This window comes from Jaculus jaculus, chromosome 11, assembly GCF_020740685.1.
Source record: "Jaculus jaculus isolate mJacJac1 chromosome 11, mJacJac1.mat.Y.cur, whole genome shotgun sequence".
In the NCBI taxonomy this organism is placed as follows: Eukaryota; Metazoa; Chordata; class Mammalia; order Rodentia; family Dipodidae; genus Jaculus; species Jaculus jaculus.
The window spans coordinates 104,799,907-104,817,903 of NC_059112.1; the positions used below are offsets into that span (position 1 = coordinate 104,799,907).

At 45.4% G+C, this 17,997-nt stretch overlaps 1 protein-coding gene across 2 annotated transcripts in view; it reads left to right on the forward strand.

Moving 5' to 3' along the window:
- Usp7 (ubiquitin specific peptidase 7) overlaps positions 1-17,997 on the forward strand; it is a 52,022-nt gene that overhangs the window by 15,758 nt on the left and 18,267 nt on the right. The window contains exons 1-11 of one of the 2 annotated variants that reach the window (XM_004652252.2): positions 2,702-2,806; positions 3,530-3,704; positions 7,673-7,871; positions 10,084-10,222; positions 11,244-11,332; positions 12,254-12,362; positions 13,249-13,379; positions 14,946-15,000; positions 16,170-16,250; positions 16,341-16,431; positions 16,916-16,998. In XM_004652252.2, coding sequence (XP_004652309.1) covers positions 7,786-7,871; positions 10,084-10,222; positions 11,244-11,332; positions 12,254-12,362; positions 13,249-13,379; positions 14,946-15,000; positions 16,170-16,250; positions 16,341-16,431; positions 16,916-16,998 — 864 coding nt within the window. In that variant the 5' untranslated portion in view covers positions 2,702-2,806; positions 3,530-3,704; positions 7,673-7,785. Of the gene's footprint in view, positions 1-2,701; positions 2,807-3,529; positions 3,705-7,672; positions 7,872-10,083; positions 10,223-11,243; positions 11,333-12,253; positions 12,363-13,248; positions 13,380-14,945; positions 15,001-16,169; positions 16,251-16,340; positions 16,432-16,915; positions 16,999-17,997 lie in introns of those variants that run through there. The other variant, XM_045161554.1, reaches the window with a different exon arrangement.

Sequence of the window (17,997 nt, forward strand, 5' to 3'; positions counted from 1 at the left end):
AGGTGGGCATTGTGACTCATACCTTTAATTCTTGAGTTCAAGGCCACGCTGGACCACAGAGTGAGATCCTGCCCAAAACAAACCAAACCAAATCAAAACAATACCCCCTTCATTTCCCCTCTCTAGTACCCAGCATATTGAAGACTAATGGGCTATTTCTGAGTGAGATACAAATAGTAGAATGCTAATTGATTTATTTTATTTATAGACATTTCAAGGGATTTGTCTTTTTTAAGTTACTTTATTTGTTTATATATTACAGAGAGAGGGAGGTAGGGGGTGAAGAGAGAAAATGAGTGCATAAGGGGCCACTAGCCAGTGCAAATGAACTCCAGATACATGTGCCACCACCGTGTGCATCTGGCTTACGTGGATTCTGGGGAGTTGAACCTAGGTCCTTAGGCTTCATAGGCAAGTGCCTTAACCGCTAAGCCATCTCTCCAGCCCGAGGCTTGTCTTTGTAAAGTGCTCAGTGTGAACACAGTGCTAGCCAAGCACTCCAGCACTATGACACATCGTGTTCCCATCTTGTGGAACTAACTGGTTTATTGGGAAATTTTTAAAAATTGCCTATTCTGGGGCTGGAGAGATGGTTCAGCTGCTTGCTTAAATGTACACATATTCCTGGTCTCTGACACTCAACTGTATTGCCGTGTCATCTCAGCCTTTGGGTGGCTGAGGCAGGAGGATTACAAGTTCTAAGGCAGACTGTCGCCAAAAGATCCTTTTCCTCTCCAAACTCTGCTGTTCACAAGCAAAACAAACCGCAGAGCATAGAGGTCAAGGGATGTATTGAAAAGCATATGCTTTTAGAATTGCTTTCTAGTGCAAGTGTGTATACTGATGGTAATGAACAAGAGATGTTGACACTGAAAGTGATCTTAAACACCTGTCTAAGTCTGATCGGGAAGGTTTGTATCTATCTCTACGGTGTTGAGAGTTATGAGAGAGGCACAATTTAATACTAGGAGTTTGTGGCAAAGTTTCAAGCTGCAGCTGAAAGTTAGAAACCATTTGGTGCTGTCCACGGTTCTGAACAGCTGGGCTTTGTGAAGCCCACACACACACCTAGCTATTTAGAAAGGCATGCCTCCCTTGTGGAGCTGGAACTCACTTCCCCTTGCAGTGTTCTCTGTGCCAGAGGAGTTCCAGACAAGGTGTGGCTAGCCCTGGTTAGTTGCACTGAAGTTGCCTTGAGTTTCTGGGTAGGAGGCCACCAGTGGACTTAAAGGGGAAACTAGCCAATTAAAATTGTAAAGTTGGGCTGGAGGGATGGCTTAGCGGTTAAGTGCTTGCCTGTGAAGCCTAAGGACCCCGGTTCAGGGCTCGATTCCCCAGGACCTACATTTGCCAGATGCACAAGGGGGCACAAGCATCTGGAGTTCAGTGGCTGGAAGCCCTGGCGTACCCACTCTCCTCTCCTCCCCTCTCCCTCCCTCCCTCCCTCCCTCTGCCTCTTTCTCTCTCTGTCTGTTGCTCTCAAATAAATAAATAAAAATAAACAACAACAAAACTCCATAAAGTGTGGAGACGGGAATGGTGACACACTCCTTTAATCCCGGCACGCATCGGAGGTCGAAGGATTGCTGTGAGTTCGAGGCCACCATGAGACTACAGATTTAAATCCAGGTCAGCCTGGGCTGAAGTAAGACCCTACCTCGAAAATAAAATTTAAAAAATCAAAAACAAAACAAACAAACAAAAAACCCCTCTAAGGTTTGATCCAGACAGTGCTTCATGCTTATAATTCCAGCACTCGGCTCAGGGCCAGCCTGGCCTATATATATCAAGACCCCTTCTCAAGTTTTGTATATTCTGATTTACTCTACTTTTTTTTTTTGAAGCAGTCTCAAAGTGATGGCAATCCTTTTGTTTCATCCTCCTGAATGCTGAGGTTACAGACATCAGCTAACAGACCCAGCTATTTTATTCTAACTTAGTCACAGATCTGTGTTAGTGTTGAGATATTTTGCTATATATTAGTGGATGAGCACTAACTGAAATTTACAGTTTGTCAGTCATTGTTTAAAAGTTAACCCAGGTGTGGTCTATCACTCCTGAGACTAAGATAGAAGGATTTCCAAGAGTATGAGGCCAATCTGGGGGTACAGCTTGAATTTTGGTCATCTTGAACTAGCGTGAGACCCAGTTTTTCAGTCAAGACTTCTGATATTTTTTAGTTTTTTGAGGTAGGGTCTTGTTCTAGTCCAGACTGACTTGGAATTCATTGATTAGTTTCAGGGTGGCCTCAAACTCATGGCAGGCCTTCTCCCTCTGCCTCCTGAGTGCTAGGATTAAAGGTATACACCAATATACACCAAGCCCAGCCTCGTGTTTAATTTTTTAAAAAAATTTTTGTTCATTTTTATTTATTTATTTGATTGTGACAGAGACAGACACAGAGAGAGAATGGGCACGCCAGGGCTTCCAGCCACTGTTAACGAACTCCAGACATGTGCACCCCCTTGTGCATCTGGCTAACGTGGGTCCTGGGGAATCGAGCCTCGAACCAGGGTCTTTAAGCTTCACAGGCAAGGGCTTAACCGCCAAGCCATCTCTAGCCCCCCCTTTTTTTTGTAAGCAAAATTGTATCTAGATTTTATTTCTTAATATTCACTTATTGGGCCGGGGGAGAAGTAGCATACTTGTGCCTTTTAACCATGAAAGTAACACTCAAGAGAGTTCTTCATTTTACTTAAAGCTGGAGATGCCGATGACCCACCAAGAATTACTCAGAACCCCGTCATCAATGGGAATGTGGCCCTGAGTGATGGGCACAGCAATGCCGAGGAGGACATGGAGGACGGTAAGTGTGACTCGCCACTCACAATGTAGGTGATCTGTCAGAAACACATGGTCCATCCATCCTTTTTTCTTGAGTACTTATGAGTTTCTTTAGAGTAGCTAGTTTTCAAGAGCTCCTATCTGAGGACAATATAGAATCCTCTTTTTGTTTTGAGTTTCAAGATTGCACAAAATGTCAAGGTAAGTTGCTTCTCCCCAGCCCAGGCAAGGGGTTGAAAGTTAAGAGGTATGTAGTAATGGGTGTTTGTCATACCCACAGGTCTCCAGCCACTGTTAGATTCATTAAGTCAGGTAGACCTAAATCTCCTTTTCCTTTTGTTTGCGGCAAAATACTTGTAGGCCTTGGGATTTGGCTTTCCACTGCATTCTCATCTAGTGTCTTTCAGTCAGCTGTGGCTGCAAATCCCGCCCTCCCCACTCCTGTCAGGTGTGAATTCAGTCAAGCTTTGGGCCCCGTACACCCTGCCGACTCTCCTCTAGCTTTCTCTTGTGAAGACATTGCATATGTACATGCATGGGAATTTGTAGGGAACCACTTTTCTTTCAAGACCATTTCTTCTTTGATTTATCAGCTTATGAGACCTAAACATTTGCCAGTCAAAATCCTGAGAAGGGAGCAGCCAGTAATTGCTTTATGCAGCCCCTGGAATCTTGCAGTATAATATGAAACCATGTTCTGTACAAGCATGTCCATCAATCCTCATGAGGGTTGTGTCCTTCCCAGGGGAGTAACGGGGCAGTTGAAAGAAACCATCAGGCACGGGCTGCACCACCAGAAGGACTGCTGTTCAGACCTCCTGCCAAAAGTTCAGCCTCCATGCGAAACTGCAGCCGCAGTTGAGAGTTCTCTCACAGTGCGGTTTACCCCTGGCAGCTGGCTGAGGCAATATCTGAGGAAGGTAAAGAGGCGTGGGCTACACCCCGCTGCTTTGTTCCCTGTGGAGTGCGCTTTCCACTGTAGATGAAGGGCAACGGTGTGGGCATGGTCTCGTTGGCTACTGGGCATTGGTTTACTTTAGACAGCAGAGATGCCAGAGAGTGGTTCAGAGAGTAATTTGGGAAGGTGGCCAGGCGTGCATTGGGGTTAGTTGAGTTGTGTGTGGAGCAGTAGCCTGCCCCCCACCGCAGTAGTGCACTCACAGAGCACTGTGGTTCAAGCATTTTTCCCCTTATGAGTAGTGTTTGCCGGGAGAAACAGATGCAGTCGTAACACCATGGACTGACTGTCCTGTGCACCATAGGATGTAATGTCTCCCAATCCCTACCCACTCCCCACCTGTAGTAATGACTAATATAAACACACCTCTGGACGTTGCCGAATACCTACTGGGGGCCTGGGTTGCTTTGGTTGAGAACCACTGTTATGAGGGTATAATGAGGCAGAGCCCTTATTTTTGAGGTACACTTTACTGAATTATTAGTAGTGAACACTGACAGTAAGTCGCAGGACCAGTAAGTGGAAGTTCCCTGTGTGGGTTCTTAGAAGTAGCAGAGCAGTAGTCCTTTCATTCAGAGTTGGAGCTGTCCAGTGGCCCAGGAGTCAGAGCGTGGCCAAAGGCACGGGAGGGCAGGGCTCTGGAGCAGAACTTAGAGCAGCCTTTTTCCAGCCATGGTGTGCTTATGTAGGTCTGGTGCCAGGGTATAAGTGAGGTGCGACAGGGTTCAGGACTCTTTGGAAGGTTGAGGAGCTCTGTGTCCAGCGTGCTTCAGCTCATGGTGACCTTGCCCTGTACTTCTCTGTGGGCTCTTGTTGATTATTTCCCCAGATGCTGGCCTTTCTTTGAATCAGTCTTCTTTAAACAGGTCAAACTAGGATATAGGACCTCGGAAATACGGGCTTTAGGTCAGTTTATGATCAGTGGCTTGACTGCTCCCAGGTCCTTCTCAGTAGGGAATGTCTCTGGCATAAGGATACCAGTGTAGCAGAATTGACTAGATGCTTTCTTGAGGAAGGGAGCATTTAATGGGCAGATGACATATCTTCTTGTCATATCTATTCTTTTATTTTGGTTTATTGAGTACTTTTTTTGCCATAGATGGCTAAGAGAAGTTTTAGAGCAAATACACAGCCTGTGAGGATTCAGATCTCGGTGGATCTGGGTTTGGTTGTGTGTCTCCACAGACAGGTACTAACTGAGGTTTGATAACAGTCACCTCAGACCACGAGTTGGAGAAATGGGTCCCATTCTAGTGCCTGCATCTGAAGTCCGTGTTGGTCTCTTGTCCTTTGCCCGCAGAGATAAGTAGGTTGTGAATGTGGGAGAGCAGGGGCTCTGGGACTGACTGGTAACCACTGCCAGCACGCCAGGGTCCCGCTGGGGCAGGATTGGAGCCAGTGGGTTATCGAGGAGTGTGGTTTTAGCATGGGTGATGACAGCTGTTGGCAGGAGCCTGACGTGCCATCACGAGAATGACAGGCGTGGAGTGGTGGCTGCAGTGGCACCAGGCCGACTGCCTCCATCCCGTCACACACTGATGCTGGGTGCCAGGTCCCTCAGGGTCTCCTCTGTCCTTTTTTAAAAACTATAAGCTCACAAAAGTTACAAAAATATATGTGGGGGTCCCATCTCCTGTGCATTTGCTTTTTGAGGCAGTGACCTTTATCAGTCAGTGTCATGTTATTCTATATATGAGGGTAATCATCTGGTTCTTTATCATTTTTATTCCTCGCAGAGGTAGGTAGGGTCTCAGCAGGCTGACCTGGAATTCACTGTGTAGTCTCATGGTGGCTTGAACCCATGCCAATCCTCCTACCTCTGTCTCTCGATTAAAGGCATGTGTCACCATACCCGGCTTGGTTCCTTATCTTACAGATGGATATCAAGTCTTTCTCTTTTTTTCATAGGCCTTTATTTGTTTATCTATTGTAAATCTCAGTGTTCCTCTAGTATGAATACCAAGTGAAGTTTTCTATGTTTGGTGCTGGCAATTTAGCCTGAGCCTTCCCCCCCTAACCATATGTGTTACAACAGAGCTGCACCCCAGGCTTAACATTGATGCACACAGGTTTATGCTGAGCTGCTTCAGCCTGTTCTAAGAATGTGCCTTGAATACGAGGCGGCGGTCCAGTGTGACCTGCTACACTGAGTAGTGCAAGGAAGCGCGAGCTGGGACAGGGCTGAGCTTGCGGCATGACGGAGCGCGTACCATGTGTGATCAGCCTGGGAGCCGCGCTCAATCTTGCCTGTTTCTTTTTATGTATATAGCTTTTCCTTAATGCATAGAGTAACATATACTAATATTTAATATGTAATATTTGAAGACAAAGAAGAATTCAAGGATTTTACTAATGTGTTGGTGAAAGAACAAAAAGGCTTCAATTTTGTGTTTATTGAATTCACTTCTACAGATTGAATTATATAATACAACCAGCCTAGCTTAATGGGGGCATGCTTCCGCTAGGGTACATGTTAAAACCAGAGCTACGATCAATGCTTAGTGTGTCCACAAATCTTGGGAGTAGAAGATGTACCATCCCTTTATAAATGCTTAAATTCAGCATATCTCAGTTCACTCCTCTATAATGTGGGAATTAATGCTGCTCACATGTGATTTTCATATCCATAAAAGGAGATGGCATACCCTTTCTGCCAAGTTATTGTAGACACTGTCTTAAACTAATTTCTTTCTGTTAGGATTCCCCCTCACCAGGAGAAAAGGATTACTCCCATCCACAGGCCCAGATCAGTTATAGCTGAGGTCTCTTCTTAAACATGCCTTTATCTACAGCTGCTGTCTACAGAAGTGCCCCTGCCTTGAGTGAAAGGGCAGGGGTATGTGCTGTGACAAAAAGGGGGCCGAAAGAAAGCAAAATGCCCTCACAGAGACTTTTGGCTTTTATTTCTTTGGTAAAGAATACCCTCTCGTGAGGACTGATGGACATGTTTTCTTAAGAACAATTTTGGTAGTTGCACACTTCTAGTAACCTCGGTTCACTGAGAAGCAGAAGTTGCTGAGGATTCAGTGTGTTTAGAGTTTGAAGATGGATAGTGGCCTGGGTTTGTTGGGTGGCAGGGTGTCCTTATTAATGAACATACATTTCATAAGTCATATTTTGCTTGGGCTTTGGGATCCTGTGGTTAGGGATGCCAAGAAGACCTGGTTCTGTGCTGTGGAAAGACTGGAGGCCCTTCAGGGTGTGGCCTTCAGTCCCTACAAGCTCCTCGGTGTAGACAGGCCTTCTGCAACAGCTTCATAATGCCTCAGCAATGCCTGTCAGTACCAGCTGTGGCAGGGTGGTCACAGGAGCACACAGTGCGATACTGCTATATTTGTCTACTGATTGGCCTGTGGCCACTTGCCAATTGCCAGTAAATAGCAGCATTTTAAGTTGAGACCTTCAGCCTCTGCTCTGAGTTACTGTTGGGGGAAAAACCATAATTCCTGTTGCTTTATGCTCACTATTAGAATATCAGGTTTGTACCTAAAACACATTCCCCCTATAATGGGTCCAGCATAGTATTTCACAAAAGTTGTGATCTGAGGGATGATAATGGGGCTGTCTGGCCGATGTAGCCATTCTTTGGCCTTTACATGTGCTCCCCAGGGCAGTGGTATTCTCCTGAGTGCCCTAGACTCTTTACCTTCCTTCCTCTGAAGTCTGTCCCTTCACTCAGTCCCTGGAATCCTCAGGAGTGAAACTGTGGTAGGTAGATGCTCATCTCTTAGAGACGAGCAGGTGTGTAAGTGAGCCCTTGGGGTTGGGAATCCAGAATACAGAACTGTCCTAGTAGCCTGCTTATGAATTGGAAATGACACTGTCATTTTTCAGCCAGTGGCTTGAGATGACATAGAACAGCTACCTCCAGTATATATGCGTGTTTGGCCAATGCCCTGGCTCTGTGATTGATGGCATGTTTTCTTGCAGACACCAGTTGGCGCTCCGAGGCAACCTTTCAGTTCTGTGTCGAGCGCTTCAGCAGACTGAGTGAGTCGGTCCTTAGCCCTCCGTGTTTTGTGCGAAATCTGCCATGGAAGATTATGGTGATGCCACGCTTTTATCCAGACAGACCACACCAAAAAAGCGTAGGATTCTTTCTCCAGTGCAATGCCGAATCTGACTCCACGTAAGAGTTTACATGATGCAACTACAAATCTGCAAGTCATGATCCTACATTATAGGAAGTGAATCCCATCATTCTCACTGAGTTTCATTTTGTTTCTTGGCTGACTCAACCTATAAAACATTTTTGTGGGGCTGGAGAGATAGATTAGCAGTTAAAGGCACTTGCATTCAAAGCCTGCTGGCCTGGGTTCAATTTCTCACTACCCACATAAAACTAGATGCACATACTTCTTTGCAGCAGCAGGAGGCCCTTGCTTGCCCATACTCTGTCTCAAAATGTGGATCTCTTACTTTAGGGGGAAAATTACTCATAATTTTTAAAAAAGATGCTTATTGTAAAATGTCCTAATATTATTTTAGCATTGGGAGGTAGAGGCATAAGGATCAGTTCAAGGGTATCCTGTGCTATATGAGACCATGTCATAAAGAAAACAAGAAAAGTCTTAATAGAAAAGCCCCGTTGGTCCTTCTATTTATATAGATAGAACTGAACTTCATTGGCTTCATGCTAGGAGCAGCTCAAGCCTTTTACCCATGATTTCACCTCATATTTATGGATCTCCCCTCAGTCCTCATCAGTTACTGTCATGTCAGAAGCCCAGAGGGTTGCTGGAGAGTTTTTTTTTAATTTTTTAAAATTTTTATTAGCATTTCCCATGATTATAAAAAATAAAAATAAAAAAAAATCCCATGGTAATTCCCTCCCCGCCCCCCACACTTTCCCCTCTGAAATTCCATTCTGCTGGAGAGTGGTTTGGACTGCGCTGTTCTGCTTCATGTGCTCTGGTCTCCCCGCCACCACGGCTGCAACACTGGGGGTTGTGGGAAGTGTTTTCCAGAGGGCAGCAGCCTGGCTGTGCTCTAGACGCCCAGGGAACATTGCACGTGTTATCTTCTCGTAATGTTAAAGAAGTGACAAGCTATTCAGTGAGTGGCTCAGAGCGGTGAGCTTTTTCCTAGGATGTGAAAGGACCTGGGGTTGAAGCCCAGCACTGTCAGAAAAGAAGTACCAAACCAGCCTTACACTGTAGCCCAGGCCCATTTATTTATCTAGTGTGGTAGGGTTTGCTCTAGCCCAGACTGACCTGGATCTCAAGGTGGCCTTGAACTCACAGCAATCCTCCTATCTCTGTCTCCCCTCTCAAGTGATGGGATTAAAGGAGTGAGCCATTTTTTTCTTGTGTGCCTATTATGACTTGATGTTTGGGCTGTATTTGTGCTCAGCCAAATATTGGTCTACATGGTAGCATGGAGCAAGTGAGCCCTCTGGCTCCCATAGCTTCCCAAGTAAGTAAAAGTGACCACTGAAATAACAGTTAGAAAGAGGCCGCCAGAAGTCAGTGGGTATGCTCACGTCATAGCTCTGCTTCTATTACAAATCATGAATATTAGGCCTTTAAAGTGGCTGGCCTCTCTGTTGGCTGTAAATTGATCCCATACTTGCCAAATTCCTTAGTGCCCAGGTAGTACTGCACAGGTGGGGTGTCATGGAGCTCCCTCTTACAGCGTATCCAGCCCTCAGCGCTTGCTTTCTGAGGATCCGGGAGCATTACCTCGTTCCTTCCTCTGCTCAGTGAGGCAGGGTCTCATTCTAGCCTAGACCTGGAACACATTCTGTAGCTCAGACATGCCTAGACTTCACACTCATGGCAGTCCTCCAGCCTCCACTTCCCCAGTGCTGGGTTTAAAGGCATGAACTACCACATCTAGCTCTTTCCCCCACCCCTCACACTCAGTGTTTTATGATGTACCCTATACCTTGAGCTCACTGTGTACACTGGTCTCAGATTTACAGCAGTCTCCTGCATCAACCTCCCAAATGCTGGAGTCACAAGCATGTGGCTCCACACCCAGCTCATCTGCTTTTTTTATTTCTGTGGCTTCTGTGTTCTCTCTTCCTCCCTTTTTGCTGTGGTAGTGCCAAAACCCAGGGCTTTGCCTCTGCTGGACCACTACTGTGCTGAGCTATAGTTCTGTTAAGACCGCTGCTTCAAGTCAGGGAACTCGCATTTTACAGATGGCATTGACAACTTGAGCTTCAAGCTTTTGAGGCTTTCAAATGTAAAGTCATGATGGGTCTAGCCACAGGAGCACCCAACAAAGGTAGAGACAGGCTTGGCTTCCCTGCAACTCAGTCTGATGAGAAACTGTTCATGTGCTGGTGTAGCACTTTGAAACACATCAACTAAGGCTCAGGTGATCTTTCTGAACAGGTCGTGGTCCTGCCATGCGCAAGCAGTGCTGAAGATCATGAACTGCAGAGACGAGGACAAGTCGTTCAGTCGCCGCATCAGCCATTTGTTCTTCCATAAGGAAAACGACTGGGGATTTTCCAATTTTATGGCCTGGAGTGTAAGTAGCTCTGTGTTCTGTCTGCATAATCCAAGAATTGGTACTAGCCTACTAATTCTTTTTGTTTTTTAAGTTCTTACATTCATTTTAGAGTGAATTTCACTTTGCTGTAAGTTGGCCAGATTTCTGAGAATGTATATGCTTTTCCGGCATACGTGTTTAGCATACTCATGTGGATTCAAATGTCAATGTGTGTGAGTGTGTGTGCATGCATGTCTACAGGTATTTGCACATGTGATTGTGGAGGCCAGAGGTCACCCTTGGGTGTTTTCTTCACTTGTTCTCCACATGTTTTTGAGGCTGATCTTCTCATTGAACCCATAGCTCGTTGATTTAGGTAGACTGGCTAACCAGCAAGCCCAGGCCCCGTTATGCCCTTGCATATCTGACCCTGGTATTACAGGTGCATGCCCCACATGCAGCCTTCCATGGGTCCAGTGATTCAAACTCAGTTCCTTGTGCTCCCCAGCCCCTCAAGTGTTAGCTCACGCCATCCTCATACCCGCTAGAGTCTGTCTAGCCCAGCCTGACCTGGATCTCAGTCTGTTCCAGGTTGGCCTCAGTCAAGCTCTTAGGGACCTACTACCTCTGCCTCTTAAGTTCTGGGATTAAAGGCCTGTGCCACCATATCCTGGCTAAGTGTTAACAGGCTTATCATTCTTGGGGAGACACATTACTCTTTGGACTCTGTCCTGAGTCAGAATTGATGGTTTCTTGTGGCTGTTTCTAGGTTTGTTCACTTTGGCCCCTTCTTGCAGAGCTGGTGACCAGTTTTGGTGTGGGGGGTGCTCCTCCCTAGCTGGAGTTCTCTTGAGGCCAAGCTATTCCAGAAACCAAGGTTTAAAATATGATTTTAAATAAATAAATACCAAAAAAAAACCCACTCCTAAATCAGAAGCAAAATGGGACAAAATTTTAAAAGTTGTGTTTGAGTCTGTTAAGTGTAGGGTATAAAGGGCATTTGTCCTTTTGGGGTAAAGTGGGTGCTTGTGTTCTGAGTTGCATGTTTGTACTCTTATAGGAAGTGACCGATCCTGAGAAAGGATTTATAGATAATGACAAGGTCACCTTTGAAGTCTCTGTTCAGGCTGATGCTCCCCATGGAGTTGCGTAAGTCTCTCTTTAGCTGGTAGCCGTGCGCCTATTGAAGCTTCAGCATGCGCTTCTGAGTTGGACGCACTTAGCCAGCAACCTCCTCTGTCCCTCCCACCCACACCGTGGCCACCTCTCCCTTGCTCATGGTTAGTAGGGTTAGTAGCAGCTGCACGTGTAACTTTACGCAGGCAGCTAGACTTTAGATCTTACGGAACTCGCAAGCTGCCAGGGAAACCAGAGCAGCTGATGCATACACCAGAGAGTACTTTTGTGGGGGTGTGAGGCTCTGCCATGTGGGAGCATGGGTGCAGTAGGCACCACTGAGAGTCCTGGGCTGCTGGGTTCCCGACACCATGACGCCTTCACTAGTGATGGTGCTGGTTTGCACACTGGGAGGTGGGGTGGAGGAGGGAAGAGCATTCTGCTTTTTGTGGCTTTCTCTTCAGCTCCCAAACAGCACCCAGAAAAGTAAATGGGGAAAAACTCTAGCTTTAAAAGCTTGAATGTAAAACTTGTCCAGTACACATTCCTGTCTCTTCTTGAATATGTGACTACAGACAAGTTGGATTTCAGCGACTGAAAAGCATTTGGCTTCTGTAATGTGTGTATGATAAGATTGCTATGAGTCACGTTTGATGCGAATAGAAGGACATTCCTTACCAGTATCCACGAGTGCTAACAAATGCAGTCCTGAGTTGGAATGGACCAGCAACCAAAATGGGAGCTGTGTAATGAGAACACAGGCCTGTCCATAGTAAGGAGCGGTGTGTAGAACTCATTCCTTAGAATGCTAGAGAAGAGGTGATACCATGTAACAGTAACATTTTGGCCATACCACTGATGCTAAAGCAGCCTCCCTGCCCCTCAAATACGCACATTAAAGAAGCCTGAAAGTGTCTCTTGCAGTTTACCCTTAAACTTGGGCTGATCTTTCAGGTGGGACTCGAAGAAGCACACAGGCTATGTTGGTTTAAAGAACCAGGGAGCGACGTGTTACATGAACAGCCTGTTGCAGACCTTATTTTTCACAAATCAACTCCGAAAGGTAATGGAACTTACCTGCAATTCTGTCGGGTATATCAAGGGACCAGCAGAGTCCTCATCAGATGTTCCCCTCATTCCATGGACCATGGGGAGGCTCAGCTAGGACCCTGGTTGCATTCCCTAGTGCCTAGGCACTTGCTGATTAAGCTGATATGAGTGGTCATGTTTACTAAAGTGTGCTACAGATAATTTAGAATATATAGATTTTCTAAAATATGAACTCCATTAATGTTAATGACATACTACTTCAAGTTTCCTACCTGGTGCCTCTTTTTAAAAATGTTAAGGCTAGGTTCCACTAGTGATCTGACCTTGAACTTGGCTGTGCAGACCTTGCGTTCCTTCTGCCTCAGCTTCTAGACAGTTGGGGTCATAGACCTGGTACCAGACCCTGTATTCTAAGCATGAATAAGATCATCCTTTGGCTCTAAATATGCGAGATAGTCATTTCTGTTTGGGGAGTTGTGTGCGGACATTGCCTTTCAGATATCACCATGTGATTGGAAGGTTGAGTGCCACCTAATTTCTTTGAAATTTGTGTTTGTAAGTGATATCAGGAGTATGAAGTGACAGTGGTGGTCATTAGATGCGTGCCTCTTGTCTTCTAGATGGTATCTTAGGATATTCATGATTTATTTTTTCTTGGTAGTGTCTCCTAGCTCAGGCTGACCCAGAACTCACTCTGTAGTCCCATGCTGGCCTCAAACTCATGAAGATCCTCCTATCTCTGCCTTCCAAGTGCTGGGATTAAAGTGCCTGGCTCATGATTTTTTTTCAAGCATATGGAACTATTTTAGGATGGCTAAAAAGCCATAGCAGTCGCTTTATATGTTCTGGTATTGGAAAAAGATACTTTCACATAAAAGTAACTTTTGTAAATTTTTCAGGCTGTATACATGATGCCAACAGAGGGGGATGACTCCTCTAAGAGCGTTCCCTTAGCATTGCAGAGAGTGTTCTATGAACTACAGCACAGCGACAAGCCCGTAGGAACAAAAAAGCTAACGAAGTCATTTGGGTATGTGTTAGTTCTGTACCTGCAATCTGCTTTCTGTGTGAGGGACAAAGTATACAGTGTGGAGCAGATATGTACTCCGGGGGGGGGGGGGTTGCATGTAGCTGCAGGAGTTTATCATAGCCACCATGTTCCTCTCTGGAAACAGGCTTTGTTGTAGATTTCTAAAAAATATGCTTTATTTACTTGAGGGAGAGAAAGAGGCACAGAGAAAGTGAGCGAGCGAGAGAGAATGGGCATGCCAGGGTCTCTAGCCACTGCAAACGAACTCCAGATGCACGCACCCCCTTGTGCATCTGGCTCATATAGGTCGTGGAGAATTGAGCCGGGATCCTTTGGCTTTGCAGGCACACACCTTAACCACTAAGCCATCTCTACACCCCCATTGTAGATTTTTTTAAAAGTTTTTTTGTACTCTTATTTATTAGAGATAGAGATAGAGAGAGTGGAAGAAAAAGAAGGGCAGGCAGATAGAAGGGCATCGTGGCGCACGCATTTAATCCCAGTCACCTTGAGACTACATAGTAAATGCCAGGTCAGCCTGGGCTAGAGTGAGACCCTAACTCAAAAACAAACAAACAAAAAGATAGACTAGGTACAACAGGGCCTCTAGCCACTGCAAATGAACTCCAGGCACATGCACTGCCTTGTGTATCTTGATTTACATGTGTTCTTAATTAAGTGCCTTAATTGCTAAGCCATTTCTCCCTCTGTTGGAATTTTTTGCCCTTTTTTTGGTTAGCTTGAAACGTATGTATACTTACTTGGAAGTAACAACTCTGGCATTAAGATTGCTCAAATTTATTGTGTGTGTGTTCATGTGTTGGTGGGCATATGTGTGTGCACAAGTGTGTGGAGGCTAGAAGTCAATATTGGGTATCTTCTTTAATCAGAGGAAGGGTAACTCACAAAAATCAGGATTTACCAATTTGGGGAGACTACCTAGCCAGCAATTCTTGGGATCGTCCTGTCTCCACCTATCTCTAGCACTAGGATTAAATGCAGCGCACCACCACACCTGCTTTTATATGAGTGTTGGGGGATCCGAACTCAGGTCATGCTTGTGTACAAGCACTTTAAACAATATAAATGGTAAATATTTTGCTGTCCTCTGAGAATTCACTTGAGAGTTATATCTCCCGAAGATATGAGTCAGAAGTGAGGATAATGGCTGATAACTTGTTTTCGTTGTTTGATTTAGGTACCTCTCTTTTCTTTTTTCTTTTTGTTTTTTCGAGGTAGAGTTTCACTCTAGTCCAGGTCATCCTGGACTTCACTATGTAGCCTCAGAGTGGCCTCAAACTCACGGTGATTCTTGTACTTTGCCTCCCAAGTGCTGGGATTAAAGGCGTGTGCCACCACACCTAGCATTTCTCTTTATTTTTCAAGGTAGGGTCTTGCTCTAGTCCAGGCTGACCTGAAATTCACTATATAGTCTCAGGATGACCCCAAACTCTTGGCGATCCTCCCACCTCTGCCTCCTAAGTGCTAGGATTAATTTAAATTACTTCTTAACTTTCTCGTTTGAAATGGAGAGATGAATGGAATTGTCTGTTTTCTCTTTGGAAGGTGGGAAACTCTGGATAGCTTCATGCAACATGACGTTCAAGAGCTTTGTCGAGTGGTGAGTTTCCAGCAGTTGCAATGTTTTGCATTCAGTAACTTAAAGCAGTGCCATAAGTTAACCAAATGAAAACCTCAGATCTAATTCAGAGCACATCCAGCTTGGTTCAGTGAAAAGGCAGAGCACATCTAGGTTGTTTTTTGGTTTTCCGAGATAGGGTTTTGTGCTAGCTTCAGCTGACCTGCAATTCAGTATGTAGTCTTAGGGTGGCCTCAAACTCATGGCAATTCTCCTACCTCTTGCTCCCAAGTGCTAGGATTAAAGGCGTGTGCCACCATGACCGGCTGTTGTGGATCTTTTTATTTTTATTTTTTAAAAAGAACACAGGGTCTCAACTAGTATAGGCTGGATCTGCATTCACTATGTAGCTCAAGGATGGCCTTGATCTCCTGCCCCAGCCCCTCCCAAGTATTGGGATTACAGACCTGTGCCACCATGACTGGCTCACATTTTACAGCTATTTGATCAGGCAGCAGAAGGTAAAGTGCTGGGGAATGTGTTTTAACAGCAGTGGGTCAGGAACCAAGGAACCAGCAGAGGGGCTCAGGTGGCCATAGTTAATCCAGAGTGGGGCTGCCTGTTACAACTTTAGCACCCACCTCCTCCTGAGGCTGGCGCTGAGTGCTGGCGCTTCTCCCTTGCCCTCCCTTGTCCTTAGCACACTTCTCCTCCTTCACTGGAGGAGACACAGGCGCGCGCACACGCACACAGGAAATGGCTGTTCGAGGTGATTGGCTGGGCAAGGTGTGTTTTCTTTCTTGCAGCACTAGCTGGATTGAATCCAGTTGATTAAGTACCCATGGACAAACCAGTCAATCCTGTTGACAGGCTCAACCTCATTAATCTCTTGGTGTGGACCATTACGAGTTAAGTTTAGTGATCAATTTACATGCTTTTCACAGAGGTAAAATGAATATACCAATGCTTCTAAAGGCACTACAGATTACTAATTCATCCCAAAGCTGTTTAAAAGGTTAACCTCAACTTTTGCATGTAGATATTTTTTATAAAAATTCCAACCAAGTACAAAGATTTTGTTTTTGATAATTGCATGCCAAAGGTTATATAATATTTTTATAGTCTAGAAATTCTTTGACTTGACTTTCCTAGTAAAGTATTGCTGTGTTACTTAAACATAAGTTTTTAAATGCCCAAACCTTCTCTTTCAGTTGCTTGATAATGTGGAAAACAAGATGAAAGGCACGTGTGTAGAAGGCACCATTCCAAAATTATTCAGAGGCAAAATGGTGGTATGTGAGCACCAGTTTTGAAGAACAGTTTGAAAGCGTTCAGGAGCAGACATGACTAGCAATGCTGATGTGTTGTTTGCTTCCCCACAGTCCTATATTCAGTGCAAAGAAGTTGACTACCGGTCTGATAGAAGAGAAGACTATTACGACATCCAGCTTAGCATAAAAGGAAAGAAAAACAGTAAGTTTTGTGCACAGAAAGGCGTGTCTCATTCATGTAGTGACTTTAACAGCAAAAAATCTATTTGCAAGCAGTGTAAGCAAACAGAATGGGTGTTCCAGGGCCTCTAGCTATTGCAAACAAACTCTAGATGTATGTACTGCTTTGAGCATATGGCTTTTACGTGCATGCTAGGGAATTGAATAAAGTCATTAAGTGTTGCAGGCAAATGCCTTCACCACCCCTGTATTCAAGGTAGGGTTTTCCTGTAGCCCAGGTTCATTATGTAGTCTCAGGCTGGCTTCAAACTCAAGATGACCATAACCTATCTCTGCCTCCCAAGTCCTGGGATTAAAGGCTTGTATCACCAAGCCTGGCTCAGTCACATGCTTGCCTGTGTTTCCAAACTACACTCTTGGTAATAATTTACACCCCAGTTGACCCTCTTGCATAGATGGTCTTCAGCTATCATGTCAGTTCACCTCTTTTTCCTTGTTCTCTCCAGTATTTGAATCTTTCGTGGATTATGTAGCGGTTGAACAGCTGGACGGGGACAACAAATACGATGCCGGGGAGCACGGCCTGCAGGTACCGGGTTTGCTGCGCTGCCTCAGCTACCTCTCCCGTGTTTGCAGTTCTTTGCTTACTGTTCCTTTCCTGGTGCTTTTGGGCTGTGAGCACAGGGACAGTGGTTGGTGTGGACCAGTGCGCAGGTGCTGGGTGGAACCTGCAGAGCTCAGCGCTGCCATGTGCCTGAAATGCTCTGTGTTGTCGCTGGAGCATACCCTCTTCTTCCTGTGTAGTTGTTTCTTTTGTGTATATATTTTATTTTACCTATTTATTAGAGAGGAAAAGAGGGAGGCATATAGAGAGAATGGGCATATCAAGGCCTCCTGCCTCTGCCAAAACCTCTAGACACATGCACTAACTGCCTTGTGCATCTGGCTTAAGTGGGTACTAGAGAATTGAACCTTGGTCCTTAGATTTTGCAGGCTAATCCCTTAACTACTAAGCCATCTCTCCAGCCTAGTTGTTTATTTCCTTTTTTTGTTTTTGTTTTTCGGGGTAGGGTGTTGGTGTAGTCCAGGCTGACCTGGAATTCACTATGTAGTCTCAGGGTGGCCTTGAACTCACAGTGATTCTCCTACCTTTCTGCCTCCCGAGTGCTGGGACCAACGAACAGGGATTTAAGGCATGTGCCACCATGCCCAGATTATTTTTTTATTTTGAAAGTTTTCTAAGTGGTACGACGTCTAGGAAAGGAGTGCATTTCCCCAACTCTGGCCTTAGGGAACTTTGGGCAATATGACACACTGCCTGAGTCACTGTTGAAGTGGCATGTCCAGGATCCATTGGTGACCTGGGCTGTAGGTGCTGCATTGAGCAGTCTTGGGTCTTGTTTTCTACCTTCATAAGTGGCCTGAGCCGCTCAGTGAGTTTATTCTCAGAGCTTATCTCACTGACCAGTGCTTACCAGTCCTGCCAGCTTGATACTGTGTCACAACCAGTTTTCTGTTGCATCAGACCACTTAGTTCCTAAGCCAGGGACCAGTGGCCTCTGTGCATAAAGAGAACTGTCAGCCTACG